Raw genomic sequence first — 13838 nt, 5'->3', positions numbered from 1 at the left:
CAGCTTTAACTTTTTCTTTTAAGAGCACAAAACCTTTACCTTTTATGACAGCAGGAGTGTCATTTCCAAATGAGTCCTTCTGTTCTTTTTCTAAGGCATTGTATGACTAAAGTTTTTCTTTATCACCTGTGATGTGTTTTGAGCATCCATTGTCGATGTACCACTTATTTTCTTGTCCTTCTGCATACAAGGCTATACCACATCTTTCTGTTTGTGGTTCTTTCTTTTTCCATATTTTGGGACTCAATGAAGTTTTCTCCTTCTGAGATGTTTGCTGAAATTTACTCCTACATTCAGAATCTTCATGACCGCAGTTGTTACAGATAGAGCATTCTATTTCATTTTCAAGAAGAGAAAAGTATTGTAGGTCCTTTTCATGATCCCTGTCATATTATTTTGAATTTGTGCTTATCTAGTCATGATGGTCTTGTAAGCAACACATTGAGCAGCTTTGTGTCCAAAGTTATGACATGAAAAACATTGGCCATTAAAGAAGTTCATGCGATTATCGAATCTATTGACCTGGTGATTGTAGTTTCCATTGACATTCACTCTTGAAGCAAATTGAGTATGATTTACCTGAGGTTGGTTGTAGCTTCTGTTCATCCTTGAAGTAGATTGAACCCAATTTACTCGGTGATCTGCTTTATGCCTTTGCTGACGATTGTCAAACTATTCACTGCTCTTTGCCGCATCAAGATAGGTTTAGTGGAGGTTGACGAATTCTGTGCTTGAGATGCTTCTTCATTATATCCAAGACCTGTCTTGATCAGAGGAGAACACTTCACTTTGATAATTTCATCTAAAGTTTCTGATGCTTTAGCAAATTTGAGATTGAGAGCTTTTGTTTTCTCAATATCTTTTCTTAGACCCACAATTCACATTCTAGTTTTTCATTGTGTTTTTCTCTTTCAGCAAGTTGGAATGTCAAAGTATCTATAATCATATTCTTTTCTTCTAAACATATTTTGAGTTTAGAGATTTCTTCATAAATATCATCTTCATCTAAAGCATCCAAGAAATCATCATCTTGAAAAGCCATCAGAAGTCTATAGTCATTATTATCTTCATCACTATTTGATAAACCATCGCTATCTTCATGCATATAGTAGCTCTTCTTACTTACACTTTGTTTTCTATTCCATTTTGCCGATTCCTTACCTTTATCAAGCTTATCTTTATGAGGACATTTGGCAGCATAATGAACGACTCTTCCATAAGAAAAACATTTGAAAGGTAGTTTACCTCTAAATCTTCCAGAACCTCGTTGAAGGTTCTTGACAAAGTTTGCTTCTTCCTCTTCTTTTGAAATATGTCCTGATTCATTGAGTTCTTCTCTTCCTGATGGACCTCCTTTTCTCATTTCAAAAGCAGTTAAGATTCCGTGCATCTGTGTCATAGTAATATTTTGAAGATACTGCTTCTCTTCTATGGCAGAAACTTTTGATTCAAACTTAGTAGACAAGGATCTTAAAACCTTTTCAACTAAAGTAGCTTCTTTTATCTCTTCACCCAAGTTCTTCATGCAATTAACACTCTCATCTATACGTAAGAAGTAACGAGCTATACTTTCATCATTGTGCATTTTGAGAGATTCATATTGAATTCTGAGAGATTGCAGTTTTGCACGTTTTACCTGATTGTCTCCTTCATAGCTTAGAATGATCTTGTCCCATATTTCTTTGGCAGTCTTGAGCTGCATAACTTTGACAAATTTTGATTGTGATAGACTCCCCAATAATGTATTAACAGCCTTGGCATTGGTTTCATATTGCTTTTTACCTGTCATATCTGTAGGAATTGTTGATGGAAATGTATATCCTCCTTCCATGATTTCCCAGACATCTATTCCAAGAGATTGAAGATAGTTTGTGTTTCTTACCTTCCAATAAACGAAGTTGCTCCCATCAAAGATTGGTGGTCTAATGGATCCCTCTCTTTCGTAGTTACTCATGATGATAGATCTTCCTTCAAGCAATCAAGCTTCTTCTCAAGGACCTACTCTGATACCAATTGTTGGAAATAATACTGAGGGGGGGGGGGGGGGGTGAATCAGTGTTAGCAAGTCAATAATATTTCATTTCCACAATTAGATTCATATACGCTACTTTAGTTAATGAAACTTGCGTCTATATGAAACTATATTTAAGGCAACTAGTGTATACCCTGCAAACTTATAACTTAGTTAATTCATCATATGTTGATATTTAATCTGTGCATCAGATTCATATAAAAAGTAACCAGGTGCAATAAAAACAGAACAGACAATCACACACATGAACACAAGATATAAGGTGGAAACCCAATGTAGGTGAAAACTACCTGCTGCAATCGTCTCTCTCTTCTTTTAATAAGAAACTTCTTTTTATAATTTTTGTATTGGTGCAGTCTTATACCAGTACGTAGGCTTCTACCTACAGAAGGCTACAACCTTTTCTCATTCTCCAGCTTCTCCTGGAAGGGAGCTTCAACCCCCTAGCTCTTGTACTAGCTGATGTGTTTACTAGTACGTAGGTGTTGGCCTACAGAAGGCTACAACCTTCTCTTTTCTTCCAGGGACCACGTTTCATAAATTTTCAGACTGGATCCATCAATAACATCAATCAAACATCAAATATATCTGCATCAACCAATCTCCTTTGCACCAACCAAAACTAAATCAATCAATCACTTCTCAGAATGTTGTAACCAGAATACAGTAACAGTAACCAAAACCCAAGCCAGAACCCAGAACACTGCAACAGCAAACAGAAGTAGCTAAAGCATATTTTATTAGGTATACGCTACTTCAATGTGTCGAACCTATGTACATACGTTGTTTTCTCAAGGAGAACCTGCGTATACGCTGTTTTGATATGCAGAACTAGCGTGTATACACGCCTTTGCTAAAGTGAACCTGCGTACAGATCTATAAATGATGATTTAAACTTTACAACAATTCCAGACGTCAGTTATACCCAGATCATCATATTTACAGATTACAACATGTTCCAGTTATTCATATAAAAGATCAAAACTACAAAAAGATACTTCTCTTCAAGCCTTAAGATCTTGATCGATTATTAGATCTTATCCTTCATCAAGTGCTAAGGTTCATCCAACTATGCACCATAACCCAATAATCTATATTCTGGATCTTGCTCTTCAACAGATATTCAATACTTGAGTGCCTTTTCCTAATGATCTTCTCCTCTTTTTATAGTCTTAGGCCTTACTCAATACCATGGTCCAAAACCACTTAAAATCAATACCTTGGACCAAATACCTGGGTTCAACACTTCAGACAAGATACCTTGGACCAATACCATGGATCAAAATACCATGGACCAAATACCACAGACCAAAACTAAGTTTTACAACATGTACGCGCCTTTCATTCCGTGAAAGTGCATGTGTATGCTATACGCGCTGTTTGGTCTACGAATCCGCGTGTACACGCGGCTTGGTCAATGGGGAACATGTGTATACCTCTCTTTCTTCATTTTGTGAGTCTAAACTGTGATCTGTCATCTGAGTGAGTTGCCATCAAGGACAACACCTGTGTCATAGTGCCGAATCTGTATCAAAATGTCAACAATGATGACATGGAAACTCTTGGGAAGCAAGAATGATGTAGGTTGACTTTATTAGGGAATGAAAACAACTGAATTAGGGGTTATGGACCCTAATAATACGGATCTGGAAGTCGGGGTTGATGTGCCCAAATTTTCGTGTAACAGTGGGGGTGTATGCTATACTCTGTGTGCCATTTGAAGTCCCGCAAACCATAGATTCTGATATAATACGCGGACCCGATAGCTCCATTAGAACATACCTTTATGTAGTATCGCATCCAGATATCGTGGAAGTTACAAAAATCACAAAGGGTTGTCACCCCGGACCGCCGATTGGGATAAACCCCCGAATCGCCGACTGGGATAGCGTTGCGGACCTGCTGCACCATTATAGCATGAATTAATAAAATATCACATCCACAGTAATGGCAAGTTTCAAAGGGATGTCAAACTGCTGATTTTGATAGAGTTGTGGACCCGACGGACTTATTAAAAATTATTTATTAAATATCGCATCTGCTACGGGGTGATATGTGAATATCGGTGATATTGAATGTTGCGATTGCCAGATTCTCATGAAGTTGCGATTGCGGGATTAAATCCATGACGTGTGGGGACCTCTATTAATGTGTATTTTCATAAAGTTGCAACTGCAGGAGTCTTATGAAATTACGATTGCAATAAAGTTGTGGACCCAACGGGTTTATCAAAACAATTTAATATAATATCACATACAGTAGGGGAAATCGGCCATCAACTATGTTATGGGCACAACTTTGAGATTGCAATTGAGGTAGTGATGTGGCATGTGGGACCTCCCTGTGGGTATAGCCTCTCTTATATGGTTTCCATGAATAATCAAGTCTATGGATAAAAGACTCTCTAATATATATTTTTAATATACAAGTCGGCCTCCCTCCAATAGACGTGTCCTTTGGTCATTGGTGAAACTCGTATAAAAATGAGTTAAAATGCTTCAGTTCTGAGTATCTATCTCGGGCATAAAAATAGATCATAAAGAAGTTCACAACTCGTGAACTTGAAGAGACAAAGGAAGCCGAAGGAAGAGTAGAAAGAAAGCCAAAGGTCGAGCGAACAAAAGCAGAAGCCGAAGGTCGAGCTAGCGAAGAAGGAAGCCGAAAGGTCCAACGGAAGAAGAAGGAAGCCAAAGGTCAAACATTCTGTTGACTGGGTTATTTATTGAAAGGATCGGACCTGTGTTTGATAGTGATTCAGATAACAGTTCAAAAGGACGCTCTGCAGATCTATGAAGATTATGAGTATAAACAGGGTTGTTTTTTAATTGAACGCACATATTAAACCGCGACAGTCACTCCTCTAAAAAAGTCACTCCTAAAGTAGTTAATCTTGAAGCAGTTACTCCTGAAGCATTTATCGTGACAGTGAGAACAAAGGCTTGAAACAGAGAGTTTTTTTTGTGCAGAGCTTAGTGCAGTTCATTGTAGACACATTGAAGTTGTGTGAAGACTCTTGTGGATCATGATGGCTATTTGAGATCATCATGAGGTAACTTTGCAGACTTTGTTTGGGAAATGTGAAGAATTGTGAAGACTCCTTTGTTGAAAATAATACTGAGAGGGGGGGGGTGAATCAGTATTATCTAAATCTTCCTTATTTGTTCTTTGAATTATTTTTGCATGTCAGTACCATAAAATAATGAGCATGAACAAAGAAAAACAGATAGTCACACCAAAGAACACAAGATGTAAGGTGGAAACCCAATGTGGGTGAAAACCACCTGCTGCAATATGTCTCTATCTTCTTTCAAATTAGAAACTTATTTTACAATGATTTTGCACTGGTGCAATCCTTTACCAGTACGCAGGCTGCAACCTGCAGAGAGCTACAACTCTCTCTCTCTCTCGTTTTCCAGTCTCTCCTGGAAGGAAGCTACAACCCCCTACTTCTTTTCATAAAGCATCAAATGATCATCAAGTACATAGAAGTTACAGTCCACTACAGTTATCAGATCAGCAATGACAGAACTAACCCAGAACACCTTATCAACAGAAAAATTCACTCAACAGAACAGATACGCAATTTTCACTTCTGTGGCCTGCGTCGCTACGCAGTTCACCTTCTGCTTCCCTGCGTATACCCGCAGAGATCCTTCTGCCGCACTGCGTGCCCACGCACTGTTCCTTCAACCGCACTGCGTACTATTACTGCAGGGACGCACCCAGAGACATTATCGCGCAGCGTACTGTTACTGCAGGTACGCACCCAAAAATACTATCGCGCCGCGTACTTTCACTATGCGTACGCACCTGAACCTTAATCGCTCTGCGTACCCACGCAGTTCTCCTTCTTCTGCTCTGCGTACCGATGCAGGTCTCCTGTTTCTGCTCTGCGTACCGACGCAGATCTCCTGCTTCTGCACTGCGTACCCACGCAGCTCTTCTGTTAAACACCTCCGTCCTTCTGATTAGGGCCGAATAGGCAGCCCACCAGAGTGGCACAGTTGCTCATATCTGATCATGCGCTCGAGAGATCACCCTTCACCGATTCGCCTTCAATTTCCCTTTCATATAGATCAAGCTTTTAAGACCATAACCCAATATTTCAGATCTAAAGATATTCAATTGCAAAAGATGCTTAGCCAAGTGATCTCCTTTGCTTTATATAGGTAAGCTCCTCCTAAAATCATGGAACAATACCACGAGCCGACACCATAATAACCCAATACCGTCGGCTAAATACCAAGAGTAACACATAAGAAAACCCCACATGTGAATTTCTTTGCCTTGAAATGTGTGCACTGGGGGTACGCACCTCCTGAACGGCTGGCCTGCGTATCTGGACGCGGTCCCTGCATGGTGTACCTGCGGGTACGCACCTTCTGAACTGATTTCCTGCGTACTTCTTAATTTTCAACAAATTGAGAGCCTTGCCACGGGAGTTGCCATCAAGTACAATATTTGTAACATATAGCCATACTAGAAACATAATGCCAACAATCTCCCCCTTTGGACTTGATGGCAACCTCACAAAACTTCAGCTTCATTCTCCCCCTTTGACATCAAGGGCAAAGGGGTATGCTCCCCCTAAGATCATGCTCCCCCTGAAAATGAACCAGATCTGCAACAAAGAACCATAATCCACCATGAAAGAGATAGAGACATATTGCAACTATTTCCAAGATCTCCTTCTGACCATCCTCCATAATGCCAACAATGCATTATATGCTCCCCCTGAACCTGTACCATCAATCAGAAAAGGTTCAACAATAAGATGATGCATCAACAACCCCCAGCTTTTGCCTGAGGTATTCAAAAGTGTCCCTGGGCAATGGTTTGGTGAGAATATCAGCAACTTGTTCCTTAGAAGGAACATACTCCAACTTGACCTTCTGTTCAAGTACTTGTTCCCGGAGAAAATGGTACTTGATTGGTATGTGCTTGGTTTTTGAATGCATAACAGGATTCTTTGAGATGCTGATTGCACTTGTGTTATCACATAAGATGGGGATTGGTGGTTTACAAGTGATTTGAAAATCCTGCAAAGTCTGCATCATCCAAAGGAGTTGGGTGCAACAAGATGCAGCAGCAACATATTCCGCTTCAGCTGTAGACAAGGCAATTGAACTCTGTTTCTTGCTGAACCAAGATACCAATCTGGAACCCATAAAGAACGCACCACCACTTGTGCTTTTCCTGTCATCCACGCTTCCGGCCCAATCTGCATATGTATAAGCATGAAGTGTAAGATCTGTATCTCTAGGATACCATAAGCCATAATTTTGAGTCCCTTGAAGATATTTGAAAATTCTCTTCACTGCCTGAAGATGAGTCTCCTTCGGATTTGCCTGAAATCTTCCAACTATTCCAACTGCATGCATGATGTCCGGTCGGGTACCTGTCAAATAAAGTAAACTTCCAATCATAGATCTGTAGGTTGGTTGATGTACTGGTGCAGATTCATCATTTGCACTGAGGCTACATCCTGTGACCATGGGAGTACATACTGGTTTTGCATCTTCCATACCATATTTCTTCAAAATCTGTTTGAGATACTTGATTTGAGATAAAAAGATTCCTCCTTCTTTTTGTTGGATTTGCAAACCAAGGAAATATGTCAGTTCTCCTAGCAAGGACATTTCAAATTCTTTCTGCATGACCAAGGCAAAGTTTTGACTCATAGCTTCTTCATTGCTCCCAAAAATGATGTCATCTACATACACAACAAGTATTAGCAATTTGTCATTTTCAACTTTTATATAAAGATTGCTATCTGCCGATCCTTTTGAAAAACCTTGTTGATGAAGATATTTGTCCAAACGGTAGTACCAAGCCCTTGGAGCTTGTTTGAGACCATAGAGAGCCTTTTTCAATATGCATACAAGATTTGGATCATTTCCAAGAATGAACCCATCTGGCTGTTCAATGTACACTTCTTCTTCCAAATCTCCATTCAGAAAGGCTGATTTCACGTCCATTTGAAATACTTTGAAGTTTTGAAAACTTGAGAGAGCAAGGAACATTCGGATGGCCTCAAGTCTTGCAACAGGAGCAAAGGTTTCTTCAAAGTCTATTCCTTCTTGCTGCGCATACCCTTTACAAACAAGTCTGGCCTTGTTTCTAATTACTTCTCCATTTTCATTCAATTTGTTTTTGAAGACCCATTTTGTTCCGATAACATTCTTATCCTTTGGTCTGGGAACCAGCTCCCAAGTGTTGTTCTTTTCGATTTTCTCAAGTTCTTCATCCATTGCTTTCACCCAACATTCATCTTTGCATGCCTCTTTCACATTTTGTGGTTCAGTGGAGGAGAGTAATGCCAAATAGCTTGAGGCTTCTGCAACTGTTCTTCTTGTTTGTACACCTGCTTCTTTCTGCCCCACAATCTGAGATTCTGGATGATTCTTCTGAACATATCTGGATGGGGTTTTCTCTTCTATTCTTGTCTGCTCCTCTGGTTCTTCTTGAGGTTCTTCCTCTTCATCATTCTGTCTTTGAGGGTAGCCTTCATCTTCTTCGATGTTTTCATGATGTACTTGCCTAGGAATGTATTCCTTCTCATCAACCACTACATCAATGCTGTCAACAATTCTGCCAAGTCTTTTATTGTAGCATTTGTATGCTTTGCTATGTGGAGAGTAACCAAGAAGAATGCCTTCATCTGCTCTAGGTTCAAGTTTGCCAAGCTGCTCATCAGTATTCTTGATATAGCATTTGCTCCCAAAGATTTTGAAGTGCTTTACCGAAGGAGTCTTACCACTCCAGAGCTCATGAGGAGTTTGAGTGCTGTTCACCCGGACATTTGTTTTGTTGAGAATAACAACCGCAGCATGTGCAGCTTCACCCTAGAAAGTTGCGGGAGTTCCTGATTCATCAAGCATAGCACGAGCCATTTGTTGGACTGTTCTGTTCATTCTTTCCACAACTCCATTTTGCTGAGGAGTTCTAGCTGTAGAGAATTCTCTTCTTATCCCATGTTCTTCACAGAAATCGAAAAATTCATTTGAGGTAAACTCCCCACCTCTGTCGGATTGAGGCACTTAATTTTGTGACCTGATTCATTTTCCACCAAGGCTTTGAAGGATTTGAATTTTTCAAATGCTTCATCTTTGTGCTTCATAAGTCCTAGCCAGACAAACCTAGAGAAATCGTCAATGAATAATATCAAGTATTCTTCTCCTCTAGGTGTTCTTTTTCTGAATGGACCGCATGTATCTGTATGAACTAGCTCAAGAGGCATGCTGGCTGATCCTTCCTTCTCTGGAAAGTTAGTTCTGGTTTGTTTTCCAAACTGACATGATTTGCATATGGTGTTGTCAGGAATTTTGATATCTGGAAGATCGCGAACTGCCTGATATTTGCATGCTTTCCTTATTTGTGAAAAGCTTAGATGCCCCAACCTCCGATGCCATAACCAGTGCTCATCATCCTTGCTCAGATAGCATTGTTGTTGTCCTTCTTCAAATATGTACAGATTATTTGGAGTTCTTTTGCCTTTGATCACTGTTTTACCTGTATCAAGATCACGAACAAGACATCCATTTGATCTGAATATAACCTCGGTTCTTTGATCACACATCTGGCTGACACTTAGAAGATTATGCTTCAATCCATCAACATACAAAACATTTCCAGCCTTGACCTTTTCTTTTAACTGAGCAATGCCTTTTCCTTTTATAGTTGCAGGAGTATCATTTCCAAAAGAGACTTTCTTTCCCTTTTCTAGAGCAGAATAAGACTCAAGTTTTTCTTTATCCCCTGTCATATGCTTCGAACATCCACTGTCAATGTACCATAGATTTTCCTGTCCCTCTGCATAAAATGCTATCCCACATCTTTCTGTTTGTGGTTCCTTTATTCTCCATGTTTTGGTGCTTGAGGCTTGTTCCTTTTTCTGCTGTAACCTGCTCCAGCATTCAGAGTCTTCATGACCAAAGTTATTGCAAATAGAGCATTCAACTTCATTTTCAAGAACCGAAAAGTTATTATAGGTTCTTTTTGTAATTCCTGTCATACTTCTTTGTTTTTGAGCTTCCCTAGTCATGATCGTTTTATATGCAACACATTGAGCTGCTTTGTGACCAAAGTTATGGCAAGAAAAACATTGTCCATTGAAGAAACTTCTGCGGTTATCGAATCTACCAGCCAACTGATTGTAATTTCTACTTTCATCTATTCTTGAACCAAATTGAGAAGATTTTACCTGTGGCTGGTTGTAGCTTTTGTTCACCCTTAAGATGGATTGCCCCTGATAGTTTCTGTTTGTAATTCGTCCCTGCTTTACCTTATGATCTTCATTGTGCTTTTGCTCATTTCTTCTTGCTGCATCAAGATAACTTTTTGAGGTGGATGCTTGAGAACTTTCTCCATTATAGCCCAGACCTGTCTTGTTTAGTGGAGACCGCTGCACATTGATAATCTCATCCAAAGTTTCAGATCCTTTGACAAACTTGAGATTAATAGCTTTTGTTTTCTCAATCTCTTTTCTAAGACCAACAATTTCACCTTCTAATTTTTCAAGATGTTTTTCCTTTTCATCAATTTGAAATTGTAGAGTATCAATGATCATGTTCTTTTCTTCTATACATCTCTTGAGTCTAGTAATTTCATCATAAAGGTTATCCACATCTATAGCATCCATATAATCATCATCTTCAAATGCCATTAACAACTTATATTCATTACCTTGTTCATCTTCATCACTGTTTGATAGACCATCACTATCTTCATCACTGTTTGATAGACCATCACTAGGGTTTAGGGTTTTAGGGTTTAGGGTTTAGGGTTTAGGGTTTAGGGTTTAGGGTTTAGGGTTAGGGTTTAGGGTTTAGGGTTTAGGGTTTAGGGTTTGCTGCAAAAAAGAGAATAAGGCGGAAACCAAAACGAAAATACACCCAATAACCGATATAGAAGAACTGGAAATAAAAAACCGAGACAAGTGAACCGATACAAAATAAACCGATACACAATAAAAATTGCTAAAGGACAAGCAATTATGCAAAACACATAAGTAGAACAGAACTTTGTATTAACATCAAACTAGTTTCGTCCTCAACGGGACTCATCAGTGATACAAAGAAAATGAGCTACTTGCTGTCCTTATATAGCAAAAGCGGACAGGGCAAGTGCATGTACATGGCAATTTTTTATTAATTTTTTAATATTAAAATATTTAAAAATATTTTAAATATTAAAAAATAAGAGTACAAAATAGCTAAAAAATAGCTAAAAATAGCTAAAAAATAGCTCTCCTCATGCAAAAAATCTGAAAAATCATGTACTGCTCCTGGAAGAAGAATGCACTGTTCCTGTAGAAAATCATGGCCGGGGGTCGGAACTGCTCATGTAAAAAGTCCCGATCTTGCGCGGATTCCGCCAACAAATCAAGGGCCTGGGAATATGCTGAAGCAAAGGGTGACGCTGGAATTCTCCATGCAGTTTAGGGTTTAGGAAACCCCCAAGGTTCAAAGCACGAGTGGCTTCACAGTAGTCCAGCTTCAACACCAAGGGGGCCCTTTTGAGGCCAAGAGAGTGAAGAGGACCTCGCGCATAGACCTGCTGCAATAGAGCAACCCTTTGATCCCAATGGACCTTGGCAAAACATGCCTGGAGGAAATCCGGTGGATAGCCCCTCGACCGAAGCCTGCTGTAGAAAACCCGTCTGAGCTCGAGGAAGCCCATCTCAGTGCTCTCTCGAAGAAGATACCTCTGCAGCTCATTAACCACAAATGCAACTTTCTGGTGCTTGGGATGCCAGGAAGTAAAGGGAATATACTGATATGCATTTAGTGGTTTCTGGTAACATCTGGTGGAAAGCTTTCCAGAGGTGGAGAAGTCATCACCTTTGAAAAGCACAATGTCCAGAATGTTGATGCTGGATGATGAAATGCAAGAAGTGATGCGAATGTGCTCAGGATAAATGGACTGGTAACAATCCAAGAATTGGACCAATCTCTCTCTGGAGCCATTCCAGACCATGCACCCATCATCAATAAATCGTCTGAAAAGCTGAATCTCTGGAGCAGGAAACCTACGGAAGACCTCTTGCTCAAGATGGCAAAGGAAGAGACATGCATAAACGACAGCAAAATTGCTGCCCATGGCAGTGCCTCTAATTTGCCGATAAAAAGAGCCATCAAACTGCAAAAAATGCCACTTGAGCACCAACTCAGCTGCACTGACAAGAAAATCCACATCTTCTGGAGTGAAGAAATCAGCAGTACTATGCTCAATCATATCCCGTAAGGCATGCAAGCCTTCCTGAGTAGGGATACTAGGGTAAAGGGACTCTACATCAAAGGTTACAAGAAATGAATCGGGAGCAAAACGCTTGGATTCAATATCCTGCAATAGAGAGAGAGAGTCTGGAAGATGATTGGGCTGAGCAAGAAGAGTACCAAGAAGTTTATAATGCAAAAATTTGGAGAGAGGCTCCAACATAAACCCATTGTAAGCACAAATAGGCCTACCGACAGGAGGGTTTTTGTGGATCTTCCAAATGAAGTAAAGCCTGCAAGCTTTGGCAACTTGCGGCTTGATTTGCATTATATACTCCCACTGCTGCACTGAAAGAAGATTGCGAAATCTTGCTTGAAGCTGCCTGAGAGACCTGCTGATGGCCAACCATGGAACCGCTGCATACTGCCTGTAGACATTGAGATCAGCTAGTTGCCTGTGGGCTTCGGCAACATAGCTATCTCTGTCAAGAACCACAATCCCCAGGTTCTTGTCTGCTGGTTTGATTACAATAGGGAGTCGGCGAAGACTCTTTAATGCAAGCAATTGGGATCTGGCAAAGCTGGGTCTGGCGGTAAACTGAACGGAGGCAATGCGGATTTGGAGGATGGAGAGGCCAAGCTGAAGAGCACGATTAAGATCGGGATCATTAATCGGAGGCTCCCAGGTAGGGTTTGGCAATCAGAAAGGATTGTAAGTGTCATCATCAGAAGAAAGACGGAAAAATCTTCTGAGACGGCAAAGACGGGAAAAACAGGCATATTCCTTAAGGATGTCATTAATGGCCATGGGCGGTGGCCGGGGAATGTATTTGTGCCCTAGGCCCAACAATTTGGTTTGGCTGAAGGAAAGAGGGACGGAAGAGAGATTGTGAATAGCAAGATTGCTAATTCGACGATCAATCTGGGAGGGGGTCATTTTTCCAATCAGATAAGCCAAATAAGAAGTGGGGCTAATGGAGGGCAACCAATACAGATGACGGGAATTGCTTACATAGAAAGAGTCTTGCTTTTCCCCTTGAATCTGGCAGGGATTAGATGAACATTTTGCTGCTGTGGCGCAAATGGGGCAGCTTCCGGATTCAAACCAGTGTTCTGGAAAGACTGGTTTTCAACGGAAAAATTCACTCAACAGAACAGATACGCAGTTTTCACTTCTGTGGCCTGCGTCGCTACGCAGTTCACCTTCTGCTTCCCTGCGTATACTCGCAGAGATCCTTCTGCCGCACTGCGTGCCCACGCACTGTTCCTTCAACCGCACTGCGTACTATTACTGCAGGGACGCACCCAGAGACATTATCGCGCCGCGTACTGTTACTACAGGTACGCACCCAAAAATACTATCGCGCTGCGTACTTTCACTATGCGTACGCACCTGAACCTTAATCGCTCTGCGTACCCACGCAGTTCTCCTTCTTCTGCTCTGCGTACCGATGCAGGTCTCCTGTTTCTGCTCTGCGTACCGACGCAGATCTCCTGCTTCTGCACTGCGTACCCACGCAGCTCTTCTGTTAAACACCTGCGTCCTTCTGATTAGGGCCGAATAGGCAGCCCACCAGAGTGGCACAGTT

At 40.7% G+C, this 13838-nt stretch overlaps 1 protein-coding gene across 1 annotated transcript; it reads right to left on the bottom strand.

Moving 5' to 3' along the window:
- Nucleotides 1-11350: 11350 nt before the first annotated feature.
- On the bottom strand, nucleotides 11351-13047 carry LOC149137987 (uncharacterized). Its single transcript, XM_089450212.1, has 2 exons — nucleotides 12988-13047; nucleotides 11351-12889 (listed from the first exon to the last, which is right to left on the bottom strand). Exons 1-2 carry the CDS (start codon nucleotides 13045-13047, stop codon nucleotides 11351-11353), a joined length of 1599 nt encoding a protein of 532 aa, XP_089306338.1.
- Between the last annotated feature and the right edge of the window lie 791 nt (nucleotides 13048-13838).

Source organism: Pinus tabuliformis, chromosome X (genome assembly GCF_031772625.1).
Source record: "Pinus tabuliformis cultivar Carrire ecotype Pingquan chromosome X, CPIR1, whole genome shotgun sequence".
Taxonomy (NCBI): domain Eukaryota; kingdom Viridiplantae; phylum Streptophyta; class Pinopsida; order Pinales; family Pinaceae; genus Pinus; species Pinus tabuliformis.
This window is presented reverse-complemented; position numbering and strand designations above follow the sequence as displayed.